At 39.1% G+C, this 26709-nt stretch overlaps 3 protein-coding genes across 8 annotated transcripts in view; all 3 read right to left on the bottom strand.

Moving 5' to 3' along the window:
• Positions 1–36: 36 nt before the first annotated feature.
• On the bottom strand, positions 37–22432 carry LOC132201664 (scoloptoxin SSD14). 6 transcript variants are annotated; one of them, XM_059628015.1, is made up of 12 exons: positions 22298–22406; positions 15741–16231; positions 10772–10830; positions 4433–4654; positions 2384–2604; positions 1843–2035; positions 1581–1781; positions 1229–1478; positions 981–1171; positions 688–928; positions 522–635; positions 37–461 (listed from the first exon to the last, which is right to left on the bottom strand). In XM_059628015.1, exons 3-12 carry the CDS (start codon positions 10810–10812, stop codon positions 312–314), a joined length of 1824 nt encoding a protein of 607 aa, XP_059483998.1. In that variant the 5' UTR covers positions 10813–10830; positions 15741–16231; positions 22298–22406; the 3' UTR covers positions 37–311. The 6 variants fall into 6 exon arrangements, with proteins under 6 accessions (XP_059483998.1, XP_059483997.1, XP_059483996.1 ...); XM_059628014.1 differs by lacking the exon at positions 15741–16231 and having other exon boundaries at positions 22298–22432; XM_059628013.1 differs by lacking the exons at positions 15741–16231; positions 22298–22406 and adding an exon at positions 11581–11599.
• Positions 3056–3796, bottom strand: LOC132201667 (nuclear protein 1). Its single transcript, XM_059628019.1, has one exon. It carries the CDS (start codon positions 3716–3718, stop codon positions 3500–3502), a length of 219 nt encoding a protein of 72 aa, XP_059484002.1. The 5' UTR covers positions 3719–3796; the 3' UTR covers positions 3056–3499.
• A 1096-nt stretch (positions 22433–23528) lies between the features above and the next one.
• LOC132200492 (uncharacterized) overlaps positions 23529–26709 on the bottom strand; it is a 68888-nt gene continuing 65707 nt past the window's right edge. Inside the window, exon 9 of the mRNA XM_059625983.1 lies at positions 23529–26653. Within this exon, the coding sequence (XP_059481966.1) occupies positions 26290–26653 (364 nt within the window). The 3' untranslated portion in view covers positions 23529–26289. The remainder of the gene's footprint in view (positions 26654–26709) is intronic.

The raw sequence follows: 26709 nt of genomic DNA on the forward strand, positions 1-26709 counted from the left end.
TCAGGGGTTCTTACAGACAAAAATGCATTTTTTATTTTTATTTGACTATGGTTTTTATTGCCTGCTTATCATCAGTTTTAAGAAATGCTTATTAACAAAGCTATTTAGTCTTGCGGAAGATAAGTTAAAAAATAAAAAACTTGCCTTTTAAGCCATTGTCCGGAACTATTGACAAAATATCTGCATTTTGTTCTATTCGAAAAATTCTTATGTTTGCACACAGTGCTTTTTTGTGCATTTTCAATATTTTGATTCAAAATTATTTCCAAGAATTATTTAACTGCCAAATGCACCTCAGATGAAAAATTTGATTAGTCCAGTCCAAATACTTCTCCGCCTTTTCTGAAGTCGGCATTTGCATAAATTGTACCATTTGACTTAGCGATGGCGCAAATGATAGATCCTCTCTCCCTGTACCTGTCAGTTTTGTGACCAAGTTTTTCCAGCCCATCGATGACTTGCTATAAATTGCAACAGGATTTAATGAAACAAAACTTTTTAAATGTGAAAAAAATTATCACGTGTGTTATTCCATATTCGTATGATAACTCCATGGGGAAGAGTTGGTGGTGAATCCTTGGTGCGTCAACCGCCTCTTTGATGCTTTCCCCAAACCATAAGTGTCTCATAGTTACCTAATAGAGAAATTTATAATTGAAAACATCCAGTTTTTAACTTATAATCTACAAGGGCTGTTGCGGTTAAGATTTTTGATCCTCCTGAAGCACCTATGACTAATCTGACATCCCCATTTTCATCAGTCACAATGGTAGGAGTCATGGATGATTGAGATTTCTTTCCTGGAGCAATTCTGTTTGCCTCAGAAGGCGGTAGACCAAAGGCATTTGCAAACTTTGGAAAAGAAAAATCGTCGATTCCTGAGTTCAGAATAATTCCCGTACTCTTGGAAGCAATTCCAGCACCAAAGCTAAAATAAAAAATTAATTAAACTAGTAAATTCTGGTTCCCAAAATCCTTACTAAAAATTCACTGAGCTTGTGACCGAGACAGCATCTCCATTTGAAGCCAACACTGATATGTGGGCAGTTCCGTGGTCCTCTGTGGCCACTTTGATGGCACCGTAATATTCTGGTTCTTGACTTGTTTTTTGGTCATCAATTTTTTTCGTGACCTCCAGCGCAAATTCTTTAGAAGTCAAATTATTCAGCAACTGGAAATAAACAATAACACTTTATATTCCTTTTTTAATGGATAAATTTAATTTCACTTCAGAAATGCTGACAAAGGCAGTGTCACCAAGCTCACCCCTGTGAGCGAGGGCGAATTTGAAGGCCTCTGTTATTCTATGATATGTGTTGATTGTGGCTTCGTCGGTCTTTACAGAGTCACTGTTGAAATGATAGTCGTCCAGAATGTTCATTATGAGGGCCAGCAGTGCACCTGATCCTGGAGGAGGCACCGAATACAGGGTGTTTCCACCTCGAAGCTTGGCCACCATGGGCTTTTCCCATCGAACCCTAAAATCATTTTTATTTAAATTGTCGAGCTGATTTATTCAGACACACAAATGACACATAAAAACTTATATAAAAATTTCACATTTTTACAAAAGCGCTTACTTGTAATCAGCAAGGTCTTGTTCTGTGACCTTTCCTCCCATGTCAAGTATATCTTTGGCAAGGTTGCGGCCTAAATTTCCCTTGTACATGGAGTCACCTCCAGACTCTGCGATTTCTTGCAAAGTGTCGCACAATTTTGTGTTTTTAATCAGCGTCCCTTCCTCATAAAACTTTCCAGTTGACGGATTAATAAAAACAGACCTACAAAGTTATTATTTATGAGAAAAAAAAAATTAAAAGTGTTTAAAAAGAAAATGTTTACTTTAAGTAGGGGTCCTTTATAATGACGTTTTCCTTTAATTTTATAGAATCAGACTGATGCAGTGTCATTTTGTAGCCCTCCCTGCAAATCTTGATTGTAGGCATGATTACGTCCGACCAAGAGAGGCGGCCAAATCGTTTGTGGGCTTCCCAGTAGCCCATTAACTCTCCTGGCACTGCCACTGCGAGTGGACCTAAAAATATTATTGAAACAAATTTATGCAAATTTATAATTATTCTTCATTAACAATAATATTATTAAAATATAAATTTTATACGTGTAAAGCAGGTGTAAAGCAATATAAAATATTGAAATAATTTCAAAAAATTATAATATGTTTTACAAAATGCTTCACACTGTCTGTGTTTTTTATATCATTTTATTTTTCCACCCACGCGTTATATTATTTGAAAATAAAAAAAGGTTTTAACAATTACATCAAGATTAAATTAAAACAGCAAGAACAAAAAAATAGTTTAATTTAAAAAAAAATCCTTTAAAATAAAAATTGTTTATACAATAAACATCAAACATCTATTACCTGATTTTGTTAATTTTGGATTTTCATTGTACATTTCTTCCGTGACGCCTGAAGGCGCCGCTTCCCTTGCGTTCAAGGTGAAGGCCTCTTGGGTGTCTCTTTGATAAACAGTCATCAAAAAGCCACCCCCGAGACCCATGCTCTGGCAGTTGACCACTCCATTGCAGAAAAGGGCAGCGATGGCCGCATCCATTGCAGACCCATTTTTGGCCAAGATGTCTCTGAAATATGGAAACTATCAGATATTTATTTATTTCATCCATCACTCTAAAAGATTCAACGTGTTAAAAGATTTTTCTATTTTAATAATAAACTTTAATTTAATTGAATTTTACGATCCATATTTTCAGCGCCTAGAAATTTCGAAATATAGACGCAGAATTTATGACAGGCAGGCGACCAGTTGGAAGCAATTTCTATACTCGTCTTCTCAACAATTTTTCTGCTTAATTTACGACCAACCAGAATGTTCAAGATTTTTCTAATACCTCTGCTTAGGATTGTCAGGTATAAAATAGAGATGCCCTGCAGCGTTTTATCATAAAGAGCAGCGCTGCACTGCTTTTATTGAGAAATATTCTTTGTATAGTTCAAGCTCGTTTTTCAACTATAGAAATCTTTTCAAAAATGTAAGGGTGTCAAATCAAAAGAATTCAATCAAAAATACGTCAAATTTTTAGGAACAATATTGTTGATCATTTATTTGACTCACTCATTTACCAACTACAAAGTATATATGAAAATTATTTATATATACACGCACAGAGACGCTTTTTTATATTTATCTATAGCGACAAAAAATAAGCGAAAATAACGTGAACTGAAATGCTCGATTATATAAACGGGAATACAATAAATCAACTCAGTCCATCATCATCAGAAAGAAAATTATCACTTGAGAAAAGCAGAAGCAAAGTCCTCATCTTCTTCGTCAGCTCGGCGCGTACTTGTTGCTGAGAAGGCGGACGGAGATTATCAGCATTTCACGCTCGCCGCCTATTTATCTCTCTTTTATAAAATTCAAACTGGAAAATCAAGACACGGCGCACTTGCACTAAAGGAAGAAGAAGAAGAGAGGCGCGAATCGAAGGTTCTTTCTGCTCTGTTGCTACGTGCTCAGGGTTTGGCCTTGCCCGGCCCGTCCTTGTTCTTCTGGTTGTGCTCGGTGTTCTGCATTTTGGTCACAATCTTGCGCGAGTGGCCGTTCGGGTCAAAGTGGTTCGTGTGCTCGCTGGCCTCCTTCTTGCTCCTCTGCTTGCCTGAGTGTCCCGAGTGGATGTGCTTCTCAACGTCGTAGTTGTAGTGCTCGTACTCGTCGAAGTGAGTCTCGGACATTGTTGCTCGTCTTTGTGGAGATCGGCGTGACCAACGTTATACGTGTGTGTGCTTTTTACTCTGTGCGCGGCTGCGGTCGGCCCGGTCGTATTTATAAGGTGCGGCCTCAGCAGCGGTGCGCCGGAGCGATGCGCGAGTCGAGAACCTTGGACGCCTCGTCTTTCCGCAGCCTTTTATTTATATTTACCCGAGTGTGTGTTTGTTTGCAGTTGAGAGCGACCAATTGTTAAATAATATACTTTCACTTGTATGTTCTATTTTATGACACGGTCCAAAAATAAAAAAATTAAGCGCATATTAATTTGAGAATTTAAAAAAAAATAGCTTTGCAACTCTAACATACACATTACTGTTTTTTTATTATCCTATTTTAATCATTTAAATCAACAGGCACCAAAAAATATTGAAAATTATAATAAGAACTAATTATTAAATATTTGCTTGAAATTGAAACTATTTATATTATTGAAAAAATAAAATAAACAAATTTAATATATATTAAAAAACTTATTTTTAATTTAAATTTGTATAATATATAGTTTACCTGAAGCAAATTATAAAAATAAAATTAATTCTTTATAATAAAATTTTTGTAACTTTAATTATCAAAAAATTTTAAAAATCTTGAACACTCTTTAATATTGACTATGTACTGTTTTCCTAACGTATTTATAAATCAAGATTAAAATTAAAAAATTGAGCAATTGAACTCACCTTCCCACTTCTGAGCAGACAACAGCATCAGTGCAGACGGCTGCCTTTTTGAACGTCTGCAGTATTGACTCCGAGGGTGGCAGTTTTGCGAATGGATTCGGGACGTATTTGGGCTTTGGCGGCGGCCCCTGTGTTGCTATGTAAGCAACAATTAGGACTAGAAATATGAAAACGATGGAGCCAGCGATGATCATGTAAAGCCGCTTCCTTGGATTTTTCATCCTGAAACATTTATACAACATTTTATCCAACATAAAATTTCCATTTCATTGTTGATATGTTGATTTAAAAAAAAAAATCAATTTATTTTAGGTTCATAATTTATTGTTTTAATTTTATGGCTCAGGGCCATTTAATTAAGTCAGATGAAAATAGAACAACCCCGATTCAAAAAATAATAATTCTGCGCAATTTCCGTAATATTTTTTTTACTCTAAAAATTAATTGGAAATTTCATTTGATTTCTAAAAATTTATTTCATTATTTTTAGTTTCAGAAGAACAGTTTGTTATCTTATTTAGCATATCAATAAGTGAATTATATTTTTTTTAAATATATTTCATTGACCTGCAACATTTCTGATGATGTGAAAGGTCGTTTTGATAAAGCAGCCATGTTTTAATCACGTGTGCAGACACTTGAAATTACACGAGTACTGAGAGGCCAAAATTATTTTTGCATCTATTCAGATCGTGCCAATTAAAATTCTATTTGAGCCTCACAAAAAATAAAATCTAGACAGACTCAACATTTATGAAACTACCATTTAATGGCTCAATCCTCATGTTTATTAATAGAATAAATATTATTATTATTCCTCGAAGTGCTTTGCCCTGAGCATATTTGAGCTACTTCTCTTTTTCTTTTCATAGCAAGGCACGTTTATGCGGTTAACTACAGGCGGTGTTGATGTTTAGAGCAGCAATTATTATAGACCATTTAAATCCAGTTACATCAGCAGACAAGTCCTCTTTGGTTTATTGCGTATGATTTAAAAGAAATTGACGGGGAGGTGAATGAAACGACTCAAGGCCTTGGCTTGAATCCGGCCACTCTAGCTGTTCGCAGGTAAAAAAGCGAAAAAGTAATTCAGTTGCACGGGCGTGGCGCGTCCGCACAAAATCGTCTTTTGGTGAATCTGCCGGCTCTGGAGGCGAATTTTGTGTTGCCATGCAGACACACGCTCCGGACCAATCTCAGAATTCGGCACCGTCAGCAAATGGAATGAAATTAAATTTGATAAATTAGGACAGAGAGTTCTCGAAGCCTTTATATTCAGTCAATCGGGGAAACGCTGAGACCGCAACTGGGTGCCAATTGTGTATGCAAATAGCCCTAACGTGTTTATCATGATAAAGGTGGCGTTTCCAACAACCTCCTGTTCCAAGGAATATTGAAATCACTGTTTCTGCATTTAATATTATAAAAATTCTGGCATAAATATAAAAAGTACATTTTTTAAATAAATGAAATAAAACAGTAAAATTTTACTTAAAAATAAAAAAAAAAACTAATAATTATTTAAAAAATATTTTTTTTAATCGATCATTTTTGTGTCATCAAAAAATTTTAAATACATAATATAAAGTTTAAAATTAATTAATTTTGTTTCTGTAAAATTTCTTAAATTATATATTTTACTGTAAGAGTTGATAATATTATTGAATGAAACGAAAATATAATTATACTTTGATCGAGAAGTTTCATGGAGACGAAAGCAAAAGTCATCATATTTCCTGTTATGAGGCGAAGTGCGTCTTTTTATCAATTCTGCTGATGATTCAAATTCGTGCGCCGTTTTATAATACTGCGCACATTCAGTGGTCTCGTTTTGATCAAACGGAAAATAATGTCGAAGCTGCATCACAAATCGAAAGCGTTTTTTATCTGTGTCACTGATGCATCTCTGCGGTGATTCACCTATTCAGTCATTATAGGCCGGGGAAGTGACTTTTCCATTCGGGTAATGATTGATTTTACGAGAATCTAGGACAAAATTTTGTCACAGTGACGTTGAACCCGAACGACGTTTCAAAGTTTCAAAACAACGGGCAGGAAAAAAATTCAAATTTGCAATCGTGCATGACAACACGTTCTTTGAAACACGCCTTATCAGCTGGATTCTTTTTGCGTGTTGTTTTTGTGCAGAGAGTCACGTGTTCCCTCTCAATAATTAATCACCAGCTTTTTTATTAGTAAACATTTATAAACTCAGACAGATATAGGCCGATATAAATTTTCACATAAAATATAACCCATACCCAGTGAGACACTTGTTGATAACATAAAATAATATTGCAACATCTAGTGTGTATAACAATAAGATTCTTTCAGATTAAGAAAAAAAAACAGACTCGGAAAAATAAAAAAATTGTATCTTAATCGTGAAGAGCTAAATTGGTATGATTACCAAAACAAGTGATAAAAAATATTGCGTATTGCAAATAGGAACGAAAATTAATTAACTAGGAATAAAGCAGAATAAAGTTAAAGAAATAAACATATACTAATAATATAGTTCTATAGGTATATTTTCGTTAGATTAATTCAAATATTTATGTCACTATACATGCGCTTTATGCCATATTCAGAACATTAAAAATAATATATTGCGAGATTTTAAAAACAACTTTTTTTACTTTTCACTTACAAAAAAAAGGACGAGTATTTTTTAATATTTTTTTTATGTGACTTGTTAAAACTTATTTTCTTTATTGTTTTTGTTTATTTTTTTGAAAAATCAGTAGAGTTTGTGGTTAAAACTACCAAAACTTCAAACAATTAATCTTATTTCTTACGATAAGACAAATTGGAATTATCTAATTTGAAAATCAGTGATTGAAATTAAAAAAATATGACAAATATTGTACCTTTAAATATATTATTTTTTTTTTTCGGAAAAGATGTTTCGCTAAATAAAAAGTTTATTTTTAAATTACAAAAATCTGAAACTTTTTCAGCCAGTATTTGAGTCTGAAGTTTGAAGATGTTTGTCGAATGGGGATTTTTTTAGCACGTGCACTGGAAATTAGAACCTCACATTTTTTTATTGAAATAATAAATTACAACAACCATGCAATTTGCTCTTGATGTGCACAATAATAATCGGGCATAATCTCGTCGCCATGCGCAAACCAAGATCGAGTTTCGCATTTTTTGCAAAGTGTAAAAAAGGAATCAAGTTGAAAACTCGCTTTTGCAGCAGTGCAAAACCAGCTCATCAGACTGTGAAGACAGTTTATTATTATATCATTGCAGAAAAGAGAGGAAAACTTATAAGTGAAGAGTCGCTAAGTGTGACCGAAACCCTTTCAGACAACGCGCGAGAAAAGTGTAACGTGGTGGACTTATGCATAAAAAATATGTGTAAAATATTCACTTGAGCGAGTTGGTTTACTGGCAGAAAGATGCGCTTGTGGGTTTCGATTTTATTTTCCACCTTGACGCGACATTTATTGAGGAAACGTATGAGCGGAGATCGGCATTCGATCGACGGCGAGACACGAAAGGAAGGAATCAGGTTTTGGCTCGACGGCCTGCACGACGCAGCACGCCTGTGAATAACTATAGCCCTGATTATAAGGACACGTATACTGTAACAACGCAGGTGGACGTGTGGGTTTGTTTGTTACGAGACGACGGGCGAGCACCGTCACGTGTATATTCTACTTTTTATCAAAATCACTGTCATCCACATCCACATTCAACGTGAACGCAAATTCAGAGCAAAATTGCATTTGAATAAAAAGTCTCTATAAAATTTAATTTTTTGCTTACACTCATTAGAATATAAAAATTAAATAAATAATAATTGCATTATCAAAATATTAAAAATATGAAATTTTAAGTAAACTTTTGTGGCGTGATGTTTATCAAATCTTATCAGCGAATTATCTCAAAATTTTGTGAGTTCATTAACGCTACTCTTATATCTTATATATAATATTACAGTTCTTATTTTTTATTACATATTCAATCGGCCTTTAATATCATAGTGGCTCTAAAATTGTCTGTCTGTTGGTGTGAAAAGCCACCTGTGAGGGAACTAAAGAACCAGTGCTCGTATACGCCGCACTTTCAGCTGTCAGCGACATCTCAGTTAAAAAAATTATTGACTTAATACTTTCAATCGTTTTACATGATATTATTGTAAATTCTCTACTCTATTTCAACAATCAATCCTAATATTATTTTGTTAATTTATTAACTTATACCGCCAATCAAAAATTATCTTAAAGAATATTTTTTTGCAAATACAATTTTTTATATTGAACTGCATTAATTCATAAGAGTTACCATTACCAATAATAAATTCTACAACCATCTGAATCTATCCGTTCTAATTAAATGTGTTTAATGAAATATATCATAATGCACACTGACTTGGTAAAATTTATATTTTTATGTTGTTCAATAGGTGCAGAATTGACTAAAAAAAGTTATCAAAATAACTTTTATTAAATTAAAGCATATTTAATGTTTATTAGAAAACTATTATACAAATCAATATAAATAAAAAAAAATTATGATATTTAAATTTTTTTGCAAATATGAAAAAAACCAATTTTTACTTTAATTAATTTAATTCTAAATTAACTCAACTTTAATTACAATCAAAATGAATAAATTTTAAAAATATAAACCATATAAACGAATAAAATGTATTTTTTGCAGCGATGATTGATATTCTTACATTACACACAGAGTGCAACCATCAAATATCAAAATAATTCAGTGCTTATGCTATCAAAATAGAATTATTAGAATTTAAAACGTTTTTTGTTTTTTATTTTGAAATAAAATATGTGCTTGTATATGTGTGTGTAAAATTGAGTTCAATCGTTCAATGATACAATATAAGCGGAATAAAAACAGTGATTTTTCATAAATATCATAAAATATTTTCATAATAAACAGGAAAAGTACTTGTGCATTTTGACGATGACCTGGTTCAGAAGTTTACAGAGCAGAGTTGGTTTCCGGCGGTGCAACTTTCTGTGGTTATTGGCACCCCTTCCGGAGTTGAATTTGGTCCTGTCCCTTGACATGCCGTTTTCCTTGACACCACCGACCTGCTGTCTCTTTTTGACTGCCATTCGCGAATTATGTCACACCCGCGGGGAAGCAGTAAAATATCACAGAGAGGCGAAAGAGAGGAAATCATATAGGATTTCGAATCGCAGCGCCCAAACTAAGCCATGCGGTATGCGGGGCGGCTATCGATTTTCGCGCAAAGGGTTGTGGCCTACTCGGGGTTGGGTTGCGCGGGTTGCCTATTATTATGCCCCGCACCGGTGCCTTGTGCACTCTGGCGAGGCTTGAGCGAATTTTCGGAAAACGCGAGTCTGCGTGGGTAAGGCCCAGTGGAGTGAAAAAGTCATTCCTATGCTCGCGCAGCAACAGGTGCAAGGAATTGGGAAGCTTTGAATATTGATAAAATTGGTAAAATTAATATTAGACTTCATTAGAGTCAAATAATTTGACGAAAATTTCGTTGATTCATCATGATCAGGATAAAAGATAGTCATGAGTTCATTTGATTAAAAAATCCATTATCGAAGCATTTAATGAATAAGCATTTTAAAACACAAAACGCAAGTATTTAAAAATTCTAAAATGCTACAAAATAGCCTAAATTTCCATTTAACACCAAAACAAAAAATCAATTTAATTATTAAAAAAAACCTTTATAACCTATTTTCAGATTTTGCTCCTATTGTTTTTTTCTTTTTGTTATCATCACGTAAACCATTACTTGAATTCTGAATAAAGCTTGAACAAGTAAAAATAATTTTACTTGGTCTTGTGCACCTCACAACCTTATCTGGGCTTCTGTGTCTTTAATTTTTAATTTAATTGATTTACAACCAATTTGCATAAATTAATTTATTTGAATATCAGAATTAGGAAAAAATGGATTGAGAAATTTCAAAAGAGGTTGTCACAATTATTGTAAATTTCAAAATTCATTGCGATCAACAACTTCTATAGTAAGCTGGATATTGTATAATTAATATTGATTATATTTTATATTTTAACACATTTAACTATAAGGATATAAAAAAGTAATTTGCATACATAATTTAATTACTTAAACTTTCAATTTCTTACATTTTATACTACTTGCAATGCTTATTGATTTCAAATATACATGGAAGGAAGAGGTAAAAAGTCACTAAACACCTCGATAATGATACCACGAATTATAATTTAAAATTCCAATAATAGTTTATAATAATTCATTTTATGGGCTAAATTTTGTTAATTTAAAAAAAAAATTGTTAAAAAAACCTACGCCGATGTTAGATAAGCCCATCATAATCTCTGTCATAAACTCACCATTTCCTGTTGTTAGGATTTACGTTTCCTTCCTGATCCATTTCGTCTCTAATTTGTGGCTGTAACAATGAAAATAAATTTTAAAATCTTTCAATTTCTTTTGGTGACGAGAACACTTTTAGTTTTTTTGGATTCTTACTTTAAGATTTTATGAAATTTCTTATATCTTGCAAGTGCTTGCAAGTAAGTTGTCGTTTATTTGGAGTGATTATGAGTTTGCTAAATAATAATTAAATTTGTTCAAAAATTCAGAACTGTTTGTGCAATAGAATAATCAACGAATTAATTTTTTTTAGGAAGAAAATATAATTTAATTATGTTAGAATTAAATAATAAATTTAATAACATACAAACATACATAAAATTAACCAACAAATGTATGAGCAATTAGTGAGGAGAATCGTGTAATGTATTGTGCTAATCTGTTTCAGCGTCTGGCAACTTGAAGTTTGCAAGTTGTACATAATCCAGCAGGCTAGAGTCAAGTGCCACAGTTTAAACACACCCTGCGAAGGCAGACTTTTAATTCAGGCGGCCTATATAGAGTTACGGACTGGTCTGCACGTAAATCAATGACGTAAGTGCAATGCACCGCGCGCGCGTCTGTCTTTTTATTTTTAAACAGCGAAGAGAAAACGAGAGACAAAAACCACGCGGAGGAGCCGCTCGTAAATTGCTCTTGCATGCCATTGGCGACCCTCATCTCGACTTATTTCCATTAATGCAGTCAGCGTGCGTGTCTCCCGAGCTGCGTCACCATAAATTATAAAACTTTTAACAATACCACGTGTGAGAAAATAAACAACAACCATTCTGTATGAAGATTTGACACCAGAGACTAGAATATAGACCCTTTGCATTCGTATTTTCGAATTATTTCATTAATAGCGTCTGAATCGCAAGAAGATTTGCAGCCGAATGAAAGTATGTGCCAGTCGAGAGGGTCGACCGCCGAATTTCAGCTGCCAGATCTTCCCGACGCATTCGTGCAGCTCTGCGCATGCGCTCCGTGACGTCACTACACGCAGGCTGAATGGAAAGAGAAGGGAGGGGACGGTGTGTCGCCTCGGCTGTAAATCGTCATTTTAGACTTTTGCGCAAATGCAATTTTTTTACAGTTTGCGTTAATTTAGAACGCTGAAATTTTCAGAGTTGGTAGATAATTAATTGAATCAATTTTACATCTAAATTTTTATTTTAAATCCCCAACTGAAGCGTAGTTATTAACGTTTCCGCAAGAATTTTGTATTTTGCATTTTTTAAATATAAAAAAAATTTAAAAAAGAAAAACTTAAATGAAAAATGTAGCCAATTAAATTGTCTATAATTTCTTTCATAGGCATGATGACGCCAAAATTTTTTTTGCTTACCCCCGGAAGGTTCAAAATCAAAATATTGTTTTTTAGCAACGATCAAAATTTTTGAGATTTTTTTCAAGATAGCCAATCGATTGGAAATGTAATTTTAACCCTGAAACTCTAATTTCATCCAAAAATATCCAGCCGTTTTTTAATTAGAAAATAATATTTAAAGGCGCCTCCAGCTGCAGACGATGACGAGTGGCGCGTTTTGGTAAACAAGCTGTAAATTGAAAACGGCTTAATATTTTTTGATGAAATTTTATTTCTAGGGTCAAAATTAAATTTTCAATCGATTGGCTATCTCGGAAAAAATCTAAAAAAAATTTCTCATTGAAATAAAATCTTATTTTTATTTTGAGCCTTCCAAGGGCAATTAAAAAATTTTTTGACGTCATTATGCCAATAAAAAAAGTTTTAGACAATTTAATTGGCTACATTTTTTCTTAAGACTTTGGATTTTTAAAAAATATATCTCTAATTTTTTAACTTAAAAAACTAAAAAAAGTCAACATTTCATGATTTTTACAATGAGCAAAATTTTTTAGATTTTTTCCGAGATTGCCAATCGATTGGAAATTTAATTTTGACCCTAGAAATAGAATTTCATCAAAAAATATTAAGCCGTTTTCAATTTACAGCTTGTTTACCAAAACGCGCCACTCGTCATCGTCTGCAGCTGGAGGCGCCTTTAAATATTATTTTCTAATTAAAAAACGGCTGGATATTTTTGGATGAAATTAGAGTTTCAGGGTTAAAATTACATTTTCAATCGATTGGCTATCTTGAAAAAAATCTCAAAAATTTTGATCGTTGCTAAAAAACAATATTTTGATTTTGAACCTTCCGGGGGTAAGCAAAAAAAATTTTGGCGTCATCATGCCTATGAAAGAAATTATAGACAATTTAATTGGCTACATTTTTCATTTAAGTTTTTCTTTTTTAAATTTTTTTTATATTTAAAAAATGCAAAATACAAAATTCTTGCGGAAACGTTAATAACTACGCTTCAGTTGGGGATTTAAAATAAAAATTTAGATGTAAAATTGATTCAATTAATTATCTACCAACTCTGAAAATTTCAGCGTTCTAAATTAACGCAAACTGTAAAAAAATTGCATTTGCGCAAAAGTCTAAAATGACGATTTACAGCCGAGGCGACACACCGTCCCCTCCCTTCTCTTTCCATTCAGCCTGCGTGTAGTGACGTCACGGAGCGCATGCGCAGAGCTGCACGAATGCGTCGGGAAGATCTGGCAGCTGAAATTCGGCGGTCGACCCTCTCGACTGGCACATACTTTCATTCGGCTGCAAATCTTCTTGCGATTCAGACGCTATTAATGAATTAATTCGAAAATACGAATGCAAAGGGTCTATTAAGCGACTTTTCATATATACTTGAATTTTCCCGATGGCGGGAGACGAAGCAGCGCGCGGCGAGAGAGGCCTATCTCGCGGCTCGCCGAACGACACAAGCTGCCCTTCGTGCGGCCAAAGACAACTGGATGTGGCTGATGGGCCGCGGCGCCGAGGGCACAAAGGTGTTCTGGCGCTACATCAACTCGAAGGCCACCGTCCCCAACGACGCGGTGAGTTTTGACGTGGGCAGGGTGACCATTTCTGACCCAAAAGAGGTGGCTGCACGCTTCAGTGAGGTCTTCCAAGGCAATTTCTCTCGCCCGGACGACAACAATTTCCCCTTCCTGCGCCGCAACCCGCCCGCCACGCAGCCCTCGGAGCCGCAGCCCACCCTGAGCGAGCTGGCCTGCTCGCCCGCCGACGTCTACAAATTGCTCCGGGAGGTGAAAACCAACACCGCAGCCGGCCCCGACGACATCCCCGCCGAGCTGCTCAAGAACAGCGCCCTTGCCCTCTGCGTTTCGCTCTCTGCCCTTTTCAACAAGTCGCTCGAACAGGGCCTCCCTGCTGAGTGGAAAATGGCATCTGTGGCGCCGATCCACAAAGATGGCAGCAAGCGCGACCTCAACAACTACCGTCCGATCAGCATCACCTCGCTGGTCGGCAAGACGCTGGAGCGCTTTGTCCGGGACAAGCTGAGCGAGTTCCTCGTGAGCCAGAACGTCATCCCGGCGACTCAGCACGGTTTCCGCGAGAGACGCTCCTGCACCACACTTCTGACCGGCGCCATCGACTCGTGGACGTCAGCCTTGGACGCCAAGAGCGGCGCCCACGTCCACTGTGTGTTCCTCGACTGGTCGAAGGCCTTTGATCGGGTTCCGCACGCGCGCCTTCTCTCCAAGCTGGAGCACTACGGCATCAAGGGCAAGTTGCTCAAGTGGCTCGAGAGCTTTCTGGTCGGCCGGACGCAATTCGTCCAGTTCAACGGAGCGCGTTCCGAGCCCACCGAAGTCCCCTCGGGCGTCATCCAGGGCAGCGTCCTTGGGCCGCTGCTCTTCAACGTCTTTGTGGCGGACCTCCCCACCTCGGTGAGGACCCAACTTTTCCAGTACGCCGACGACGCCACCCTCTCGCGTGTTGTCGCCACCCCCGAGGACGCCGACGCCCTGCAAGCAGACCTGGACGATGTCCAGATCTGGTGCCACAACAACGGCATGGCCCTCAACCCCAAAAAGTGTAAGGTTATGGACATCACCCACGCCCACACCCCTCTATACTTCAAGTACACCATTGATGGCGCGGCCCTCGAGTACGTCGACCGCCAGCGGCTCCTGGGTGTCCACGTGTCCAGTGACCTGCGATGGAGCGTGCACACCGACACAGTGCGCGCCAAGGCCGCTCAGAGGCTCAGTTTCGTCGGCCGCAACCTTCAAGGGTGCACCCCCAGGGTCAAAAGGTTGGCATATCAGGCGCTCGTCCAACCTCTGATGACCTTCGGACTGCCCGCCTGGCACCCGACCACTGTGGAGAACCTGCAGAAGCTCGAGCGAGTGCACCGGCATGGGCTCCATTTCATCCACGGCCGCCACCTGCCGCCGCCTCTCGAGCAGAGGATGATGCCGATGGCCATGCACCTGCAACACACCGACCTGGTGTTCTTCAAGCGGTGCCTGAGCGGCGCCACCGACTTTGATGCCATGGCGCGCATCACCGAGCGCCGGCCGCTCCGAGGAGATGACCCGCAGCACCCCAAGCTGCAACCGGCCACCATTCGGACCAAATTCGCCGAGAGCGTTTTCTCCTTCAGGGTAGTGGAGCCCTGGAATGACCTTCCGGCCGCCCTGAAAGACTGCCCTGTGGACCAGTTCCCAGCCCTCTGCAAAGAGTACCTGTGGCGGAACTTTGACCAGTGATTTCCCCCAAATGTGATTTTCCCTCCCCATTGAGGCTCGTTTCGGCATGAGACTTCTTCTTGATTTCGAGTGTTTTAGCAAAATGTTTGCTAGAGGCGGCGCCTTTTCTTGTCCAAAAACCGCCTAACAATAATGGATTATTAAACCGTATTATTTACCACAACATGGCATGCATCGATCTCGTAAAAAATACTCTAGTAAAATAGGCGAAACTCACTCTGACGCGGCGTCCTTTGAGAAAGACTTACTTTGATTGCAATTTTTAAACAGGAGGAGAAGTTTCCAAAAATAATTTTTCTTGTGTCAAATTTTTATAACAGTTGAAATTAAACAAATTACCTTATTTAATTTGTGATTAAATTTTAAGATTGCACGCCAAATAAATTAATACTGTAGGAGAAAAGTGAAAAGTCCGCCGCGGTCGATCGGTTTATAAATTTCCTTTTGATTCACATTCATTTTTTTGAAAAAGCACTTTTTTGGCAAGAACTTTTGAAACTTTGTCCGAGTGCCTGTTAAGTTTTTGTTTTCTCCAATATGTTGGGATGCTTCGTCCGCACTTGAATTTTCACTGGACGTTGTCAGCGAGGCGTCTCCTGGTGGCCGACGTGGACCGACTCCTCAGCGGGCGGTGCGGGGAAGCATTTCTGCTCCCCCGCGCGTATTGCTAGGAGTTGAGGAACTCGCGCTCCAGCTCCGTGATGGAAGGTTTGCGCTGCGACAAGCTGAGCCGCATGTTGCGCAACGCCGACGCCTGCAGGGGCACCGTGCTGTCCACGGTCGGCACCGGCACGTCCAGCAGCGTCTCCGAGCCCATGTTGTTCAGGAATCTGTTCCGAGCACAAAAATGAAGGAGATATTTAAAATTTGTAATTCATTTTCAAATGAAAAGTTTAAGGAAAAAAAACTAGATGCTAAAAGCACTTTCAATTTAATTGAGTTAATTTAGTTAATTTTCTTTCCATTGACTTGATTTGTCAAGAATAAACAACAATAATTAAATTTGTTGTAAGAAGTCTTTTCAGGCAGAAATTTTAGTAGGAAAAGTTCTTTTTAATTTTTTTTTTCCAGAAAATTGGGATATTTTCATTTCATTCCTCTTGTACCTCATCGCCACGAGCACACGCGCCTAACGTGTCGCTCCGCTTTTGAGTGATTTTCGACCTGGTTTTTCGCTGTCCTGAGCTGTCCAGTGTGTCCAGTTCCATCCTTGTGTTGCCTGCGTGGCCCCCAACATCAAAAACCACCCCTTAGAGCACCTTGAGTGGACCAAAGCCGCTTTTTCAAGATGCCACAACAACGCGCCGCCATCTTTGCTGATACTTGCGTGCTGTGCGACCAATCTGGTAGGAAGAACTCTGTGAAAATTCCCTGTGTCGAGTGCGGTAAAATTTACCACAAGAATTGCCTGGTGAAGAAGACCATCTTGGAAGAGAGAGAAGCCACGGCCTTTCGCAAACACAACAACTACGTGTGCTGGTCCTGCAGCATGCCGCATCTCAATGATTCCTTCTGGAGCCTTCCGGAAGCGCCACGAAGCCCAACTCGGCTGCCGCCACCATGGCGCCCGGCTGAAAAGAACGCCGTCACGTTGCTCAGTTTCAATGCCCGCTCCCTGAAAAACCGCAAAAGGGCTGCAGACATTGCCGCCTTTCTGCAAACCCACTCGGCCGACATCTGCGCAGTCAACGAGACCTGGCTCACTCCGGAGGTAAAGAACCATGAATTCCTCCCCAGGGACTACGTCGTCCTGCGAAAGGACCGCCTCAGTGGCCGTGGTGGCGGTGTCCTGCTCGCCATCCGCCCGCACCTTCAACCGAAGCGGCTGCAGCACCTCGAGAGCCGCGGCGCCGAGATCGTGTGGGCCGAAATCCAAGTCGGCAGACTGCGCCTGCTCGTCGGGTCTGCCTACCGCAAGCCCGGACCTGATGGTGCACACAACGCCGACCTGATCAATTCCCTCGACCTTGTGGCTGCCGTCCATCTCAACTACGATGGCTGCCTTCTGCTTGGTGATTTCAACCTGAATATCTGCTGGCGCTCAGACCCTCCCGAGGCGCGCGACCTGATCGCCGAGAGTTTCAATTCAGCTTTCGCCGAACTCTCCCTCTCGCAGCTGGTTACCGAGCCGACACGAACTACCAACTCAAGCGAGTCGACCATCGACCTTCTGCTCTGCAGCGAGCCGAACCTGGTGTCGAGGGTGGAGGTGGTGACAGGTGTGAGTGACCACGACGCCATCCTTGCAACCCTGTCGCTCACCGCTGTCCGCCCTGTGAGAGAGCTGCGTGAGATCCCCGACTTCAAACGCGCCAACTGGCCGGCACTCAACGAAGCGCTCACCGAACGGCTGTCCGAGTTGCAGCACGCGGACAACATCGACGAGGCGTGGGCCAACTGGAAGCGCATCGTGTCCGAGTGCATCGACCAACATGTGCCAAAGAGGCGGACCGGGGGCGGCAAGAGGCGGCTCCTCCCCTGGCTCACCAAGGACGTGAAGGTGCTGATCGACATTCGTGACGGCCTATTTTCCCGATGGCGGGAGACGAAGCAGCGCGCGGCGAGAGAGGCCTATCTCGCGGCTCGCCGAACGACACAAGCTGCCCTTCGTGCGGCCAAAGACAACTGGATGTGGCTGATGGGCCGCGGCGCCGAGGGCACAAAGGTGTTCTGGCGCTACATCAACTCGAAGGCCACCGTCCCCAACGACGCGGTGAGTTTTGACGTGGGCAGGGTGACCATTTCTGACCCAAAAGAGGTGGCTGCACGCTTCAGTGAGGTCTTCCAAGGCAATTTCTCTCGCCCGGACGACAACAATTTCCCCTTCCTGCGCCGCAACCCGCCCGCCACGCAGCCCTCGGAGCCGCAGCCCACCCTGAGCGAGCTGGCCTGCTCGCCCGCCGACGTCTACAAATTGCTCCGGGAGGTGAAAACCAACACCGCAGCCGGCCCCGACGACATCCCCGCCGAGCTGCTCAAGAACAGCGCCCTTGCCCTCTGCGTTTCGCTCTCTGCCCTTTTCAACAAGTCGCTCGAACAGGGCCTCCCTGCTGAGTGGAAAATGGCATCTGTGGCGCCGATCCACAAAGATGGCAGCAAGCGCGACCTCAACAACTACCGTCCGATCAGCATCACCTCGCTGGTCGGCAAGACGCTGGAGCGCTTTGTCCGGGACAAGCTGAGCGAGTTCCTCGTGAGCCAGAACGTCATCCCGGCGACTCAGCACGGTTTCCGCGAGAGACGCTCCTGCACCACACTTCTGACCGGCGCCATCGACTCGTGGACGTCAGCCTTGGACGCCAAGAGCGGCGCCCACGTCCACTGTGTGTTCCTCGACTGGTCGAAGGCCTTTGATCGGGTTCCGCACGCGCGCCTTCTCTCCAAGCTGGAGCACTACGGCATCAAGGGCAAGTTGCTCAAGTGGCTCGAGAGCTTTCTGGTCGGCCGGACGCAATTCGTCCAGTTCAACGGAGCGCGTTCCGAGCCCACCGAAGTCCCCTCGGGCGTCATCCAGGGCAGCGTCCTTGGGCCGCTGCTCTTCAACGTCTTTGTGGCGGACCTCCCCACCTCGGTGAGGACCCAACTTTTCCAGTACGCCGACGACGCCACCCTCTCGCGTGTTGTCGCCACCCCCGAGGACGCCGACGCCCTGCAAGCAGACCTGGACGATGTCCAGATCTGGTGCCACAACAACGGCATGGCCCTCAACCCCAAAAAGTGTAAGGTTATGGACATCACCCACGCCCACACCCCTCTATACTTCAAGTACACCATTGATGGCGCGGCCCTCGAGTACGTCGACCGCCAGCGGCTCCTGGGTGTCCACGTGTCCAGTGACCTGCGATGGAGCGTGCACACCGACACAGTGCGCGCCAAGGCCGCTCAGAGGCTCAGTTTCGTCGGCCGCAACCTTCAAGGGTGCACCCCCAGGGTCAAAAGGTTGGCATATCAGGCGCTCGTCCAACCTCTGATGACCTTCGGACTGCCCGCCTGGCACCCGACCACTGTGGAGAACCTGCAGAAGCTCGAGCGAGTGCACCGGCATGGGCTCCATTTCATCCACGGCCGCCACCTGCCGCCGCCTCTCGAGCAGAGGATGATGCCGATGGCCATGCACCTGCAACACACCGACCTGGTGTTCTTCAAGCGGTGCCTGAGCGGCGCCACCGACTTTGATGCCATGGCGCGCATCACCGAGCGCCGGCCGCTCCGAGGAGATGACCCGCAGCACCCCAAGCTGCAACCGGCCACCATTCGGACCAAATTCGCCGAGAGCGTTTTCTCCTTCAGGGTAGTGGAGCCCTGGAATGACCTTCCGGCCGCCCTGAAAGACTGCCCTGTGGACCAGTTCCCAGCCCTCTGCAAAGAGTACCTGTGGCGGAACTTTGACCAGTGATTTCCCCCAAATGTGATTTTCCCTCCCCATTGAGGCTCGTTTCGGCATGAGACTTCTTCTTGATTTCGAGTGTTTTAGCAAAATGTTTGCTAGAGGCGGCGCCTTTTCTTGTCCAAAAACCGCCAAAAACATTTCCCTCCCAAAAATTGTTATCTCAATTTTTCTTTGTGATCTGTGCATATAACATGTATGTAATATTTGTCGGACAGGAATAAACAACAATAATAATAATAATAATTAAACAGTTAAAAGTCCTACAAGGAAAAAAATCATTTTTCACCTGGAAATTTTTTTTAAATTATATATACGGTGCACGGGGCATAAAAAAATAGTAATTTATTATTATTATTATTATTATTATTAATTGTTTATCCCTCTTGGGAAAGGCACCAGCGGTAGCAGACAGGCTGCTAAATCGCAAGGGCCGATAATTCGGATTCTCCCCTTTCGGGGCCGATAACACGGTGATCTTGCGACCCACTCACATTCATTGGGTTTGTCAAAGAAGAATCTAAATTGTCTTAAAAAAATCAATTTATATATCAAAAGAAATAAAATAAGTTTTTTGTTTCCAGTGAAATTTGCTCAAGTCAATAAAAAACATGCAAAAATTAAAAATCGACAAAATAGTAAAAATCCAACCAAAAAAATCTTAATTGAGTCAACGAATTAAATTTAAATCAAAAAGTACTCCAATAATTATAAACTCTAATTTCACAAACACTTCAAAAAATTTCACTCTATTTCCACATATTTTTAATCTAAAAGACCAAATTGGCAAAGATTTACAGTGAGCAAAAAGTTAGTAAAAGATGAAAATTACTGACTTATTTTATCACCATAGCGATCTTATCTTTTCAAAATTTTAATTCTCAAATACAATGTAAAAATCGCGCAAAATTTTGTTACGACAAAACTGGACAAAACCTTGTGCAGATTTAATTCTGGCTAAAAAAATTATGGGATTAGTCAAGGCTATTCCGCAGAGTAATTTCGCAGATTACGTTTGTTTTTAATGATGGGAACCACATTTTTGCCCCCGGGGCAAACAAAGATGCGTGGAAGTCGCCGTTGCGAATGTTAGAAAAAGTGGCGGGAGGGAGAGAATATAAATTCACAGCAATGTTTGGCGCAGGTGGACAAAAAAAGGAAAAGAAACCAAGGAGCAGGTGCAGTGCGGCGCGCAGAGAAAATAAGGAGAGGCAAAACTAATATAAGAGGCAAAACCACATGTGCGCTGCACAAGCAGTCAAAAATATATCATAGGTTCACTTCCAAAGCTCGGCAATGCGAATAATACTTTTGGCAAATATTTGCGGTCCATTAAAAAATCTATAAATGGAAAAAGCACAAGAAATATAGTCGTTCACTCCTAAAAAATATGTGCTTTTCTTGCCAGTAAGTTTGTACTTTTCTTCTTGGCATACAAAAACTTTTTCGGAGATTGAACTTAAAAAAGTCCAAATAAAGGGTTATTATTAAATTAATTCTTCTCGGATAATTAAATAATTCAAAAGCTTAAGTGGAGACGATTTAAAATTATAATACACAAATTGAAAATCATTTATAAATAAAGGTTGAAAAAATATAGTTCTGATGTATTTAGAAAATTGGTAAATTCATTTTTTTACACAAATTGGTCATTTGAACTTGGGGTCAGAGTGATTTGGCAGACTAATTCCCGTCTAGAGACGCCAGAGAGACGCCTAGCTGGGCAAGGCTCACTTAACATAAGTCGCGCAGAAAATTGGCACTTAATGACGAGTGGCGACTGAGCAGCAACCATAATCATGGGGGTATTCAGAGAATTACTTGCCATTCGTATGTACAAGAGTTGCTCTTTCTTTCTTTGTACGGCGAAAAGTGAAACAGGACACTCTCGTTTGCTTCGTCTCCACAATTGGCCAAACGACGATAATTTCTCAGTGAGTGGAATAAACTTCTTATTTCAACCAACCAAATGGAAAAGTAAAAACACTTGACGGATGTGTTTTATCAGTATTTTGCTTATAGGTTCATCAATGACGTCATTCTATTGGTGTTCCCGAAGGAAATTGAAAAGTCTGAGGTGTGGTATTATTTTGAATTGCGAGACTGAGGAAGTTTGATAAGTGAGAGCGAAGGAAAAGAAAATGTCATTAAAAAACGGACTTGAAAAATAATATTTTTAAACTTTTTCTTAGCTTCTTTGCTTAATTGATGGATTAATTTTCCACATTGCACTCAGTAAATTATCGTATTATTATTTTCAAACCGGTCGTGCCCTTTTGAAATCAACTCCTAAATATCAATTAAAGTTGATTTATGATAAGATTAAAAATTAAAATTTTTCCTTATAAAGTAATTACTAAAAAATCCAGTTAAAATATTACTATAAAGGCGAATCTGTTGGAATATTAAGCTATAATTAATTATATCAAAACAACACCAAATATGGAGAGGAAATCGATCGTCAATGCATGCGGTAAAAGGCGGGAACGCTTTTGCTTTCTTTGTTTACCTGTTGGTGGTTTTCCATGGATCGCGACTCACTCACGTGGACGTCCACTCGGCTCCGCAGGCCTCAAGCTACTCCGCAGAGGGCAAGGCTGAAAGGAGATAAATTCCCTGGCAGTCGTTGCCACTTTTACTCCGGAGGGGGCGACTACTATATGCTGAGGAACCGCCGCTCGCTGATGCTCATCCTTAATAAAATACGCGTCTATTAGGATCCGACTGCCAAACACGCCGCGGAGAAGGAAGGAAAAAAATATCGCAGACGGCGCATGTAGGGGGCCGAAAGAAAGAAAGATAGATGTAAATGTCATGCAGCCTTTAATTAGGGTCGCCGCCACGTGGCCGCGTCAATTGGTTTTTGTTGTCTGGCTCGGAATGACGCGCGTCACGGGCAACAAAAACTGTAATTCACTTTAATTGATACAAAATCTCTGTTGTTAATCTCATTCCGTGAACAAACAATGCTTTTAGGCGAGTTTCAAAGCATTTGAAAGGTTTTTATTTTTGGAACAAAGAGATAAAAGGTAGTTACTAGTTTATATAATATATTTTTTTTTAGATAGTTTTACAGAATTCTGATTGTATTTCTGTTAAACATTAGAGTTTTTTTTCCATGCAATTAAAAATAATAGTTATTCCTATTGATTTTGGGAGCTAGTCGGAAAGGAAGCATGTCATTATTGGTAATAATGGCACCGCCTTTAGCGAGAGAAAAAAATAAAATTAATATATAAGACCAAAAAGTAAGTGTGCAAGATTATATTTCTAAATATCTAATTCAGTGATACCAGCTTGATTCTAGAAATCTCCAGGCAAAAATTTCTATTTATTCTAAAGAAGTAAGTAATAAAATAACTTAACGTTCTTTGAGAAGTTAATTTGAATGAACTACAAATTGCCTCATTGATTAAAAATCAATGTAAAGTTTACAAAAGAGATCTTAAAATTTGTGTATACTTATTTTAATTGAGAGCAATGTAGGGAATTTTTTATTATAACGGTACATTTATTATTTTAAATTATTTTTTTATTTCATTGTTTATTAATAAATTAAATATTATATGTTTATTGTTGGAATTTATGATTTTCTTTTTAAATGAATATATAGCTATAAATTAAATAAATACAATTTTGACAATTATTAATTCAACTTGATTTATGTAAATACTATCCTTGGTACAGGCTTGAGTTCCCTTAGTTAAAACTGACAATGCCATTTTATTCAGGCCTGCATGTCCACAAAATCATAAAAATAAATCTGACTTAGGCTAAATGTGAGTAAATAATTTATAAGAAAAATAACAACGCAGAATTCAGGATTTAGGTCGACTTGTAATCAAGACACTTGTCTTTTGAGACTTGAAAGACAGTGACGATATTCTTTCCACATTTATTCTTCTCATTTTTTTTACATACAGATAAATTTTCTTCTTTTTTCGGAGCAACTAAAACACTGAATTCGCTGAACGTCTGTGATATTTTTCGAGGTGTTTCACCAAAACAGCATTAATTTTTGTATCCACTAATCAACAGCGATATATCCGCGCACATTTTTACCCGCAAATTTGCACTCTTTCACCATTATCTATTGAAGCACCACGTCGATTAAAAAGTCAAGCACAATATTCTGCTGCTTATACTTTTGATCCGCTCGAGGTAAATAATTTTTGTCTCTTGAAAATAATTCTTGTTGCAGTCTCTATTGTGCTCACTATTACACACGGCTACAGTTTAAAATTAATCAAAAAAATTTTGGCTGCGGGTTGGTTTTTTCCACAAATTTGAACATCGAAGACATTCATATTTAACTCTTTTTTATACACATCTAAGATCTCGTAACAATTCTGTCCAAATAAAGCACATCACACTTTATTAAACAATGCTATTTTACCTTAACTTTCTGTTTGTTTTTTAATAAAAATTACACGAGATCAACCAAGGAAAGAGTAGAAACATTTGTGGAATGAGTTTGATTCTTTTGTTCAAATTAATTAATTGCAAGAAGAGTTGTGGATGAAGCTGTAGAAAAAAAGTATAAATTTAAAGATAGAAGTTAAAAATTATTGTGCCCAATAGGTATCGTTAAAAGCAATAATTATGCATTATGAATGACACTATGTTATTTTTTTTTTATCATATTTATATAAGCAAAAATTTTGTACCAACAACAAACTGATCTACAGTGAATTGATTTATGTGAAAATTTAATTTCTCTCTATACCCTCATTAAAATCTCACTTTAAGGCTGTTTACAACAACCGTTTTGCGCTTTGTATTCCCCTTTTTAAAAAGTTAAAAATAAATAATTTTTTTTACAAAACTTTTATACGCACAAATGAGAAAGGCGACCAAAAAAACATTACAATCGTCTACCAAAACACGCACAAAAAATTAATAATGATCACAGCACTAATATACAATTTACTTCATCTAAGTAGCGACAAGAGAAAGATCGGGGATTTTCTATTATCAGACTGCTATTTGTTCATTTGTCAAAGGAAACAAATGCGAGTCAACGCCTGCTATTGTAAAGATTGTCCACACAAAAATATACATGTATTATATTTTGCAATAATATATTTATGATATATATTAAAAATAAATAAATGATTTGATTAGATATGTTTATAAATCAATGCTGAGTATGTGTTTTTAACAGCGAGATGAGAAAATTTTAATTAATTTTTATTATTGAGAGGTTTAAAGGTTTTCTATATATTTATTTTGAGGGAATAGCAAATGCTCTATGAAAATATAATTTGAAGCTAGAATACAAAATTTTAGAAAGAAATAAACAAAATTAAGTTAAAATTTAATGCTTTTCATTGATTTTACTCTTAAAATTGGTTTCAAAGCAACCCAGATGCTTTTTTTCCTTTTAAATATTTTCTTCTAATTAAAAAAAAAAACCAATGAACGCCAAAAACTAACAATGAGTCAAAACGATTATTCCAGCTTTTTTGCAACGTGCTCAACAAACAAAATATCTTCTTCCTACTTTGATTTTTCATTTAAATAAGCAAAACAAGGTCAAATGACAAAAATGACAATGGAACTCATCATTTTAAGGAGTTTCATTGGCAAATAAAAATGAAGATGATGTGGGAGTTATGAGCGGACTATATCTTAAAAAAGGATTGCAAAATAAATTTTAAAATAATTAAAAAAAAAAACTGACTAGCTTCCCAGTATTACTTTTGTGAGCGGTTATTAAATTTATTTAAGTTTAGCACATTTATTAAAAAAAATTAAGCCCATTATTACTCGTTCTCTTTTATCTGAAATATACCCTGTTATTGTTGAACATATGTCGACGTGCAGAGAACATTTTTTCCATTTTTAATTATTCACTACAGCTGACTATTTTGTGTTATCGGCTCTAAACACCACGACACCTATTTTAGCACACTACGAGAGTAGGATTTTGCTTTTTTTTTTTTTGTACATCGAGAGAGAGAGAGAGCGCGATTTGTGAGAATACATCAGGGCGAAACAGGGATGGCAATTATTTGCTCACATTTCAGTCGGACAGGGAATATACAGATGTGTGTGCGCTCGGTGCTGCAAACGATAATAATAATTCTCATCACAACACACAAAGTACACTACGTTTGTCCCTTTGATAAATATACACAGTGTACGTCGGTGGAATAGCAAAGTAATTATGCACACCCTGACACACACAGCTACCGTGGTTATAGCTTTAAAGAGAGGAACACAGTCGTTTTTTTTCATTAAATATTATATGCAACGTCGAGAATATGTTTTACACATCAGAGATTTTCTATGTTTGCAATATTTTTTATCCACATCAGCAGCCAGGCCGATGGATTTAAAATTTTATAAAAATTATTTTTGCGTTTCAATTAAAATATGGTAAAAATAATCAACATGTTTAACAAAAAACTGTCAATTATAAAAATTTAATAATTACAGATATAAATTAAAATAGTTAAAAAATGCAGATTTCATTAAAATAACAGAAAAACTAGACTTTTAAATAATATTCTCGTGGCTATTGACATCACAACAACTTTTGGTACTTTTGGTCACGCTGCGTTTGGACAGGTCCGTCCTGATAGGCCAGGACATGAGGTTGCGGCTCGACGAGGACGAGGCGCCCTTGATGTGGCGCGAGAAAATCAGATTCCGGAACCACGACAAGTTTCCGTTTTGCGTGACGGGAACTGACGGCAAACTGAGCGGCTGCTGACTCGAAGAGGTCGGGGAGGCCGTGGGAGAGGCGGCCGCCAGTTGCTGGCCGCTGCTCACGTCGTCCAGCGAGTAGCACACCCGATGGGACACCCGGCTCAGGCTCGAGTTGCCGCCCGCCTCCAGGTCCAGATTTAGGCTTTCATCCCTGCAAAATCGTTTTTCTTTTTTAAATTTGTTTAGATTTTTATTCTAATGCTGATT

Source organism: Neocloeon triangulifer, unplaced genomic scaffold, assembly GCF_031216515.1.
Source record: "Neocloeon triangulifer isolate White Clay Creek 2 clone unplaced genomic scaffold, ASM3121651v1 ptg000014l, whole genome shotgun sequence".
NCBI lineage: Eukaryota > Metazoa > Arthropoda > Insecta > Ephemeroptera > Baetidae > Neocloeon > Neocloeon triangulifer.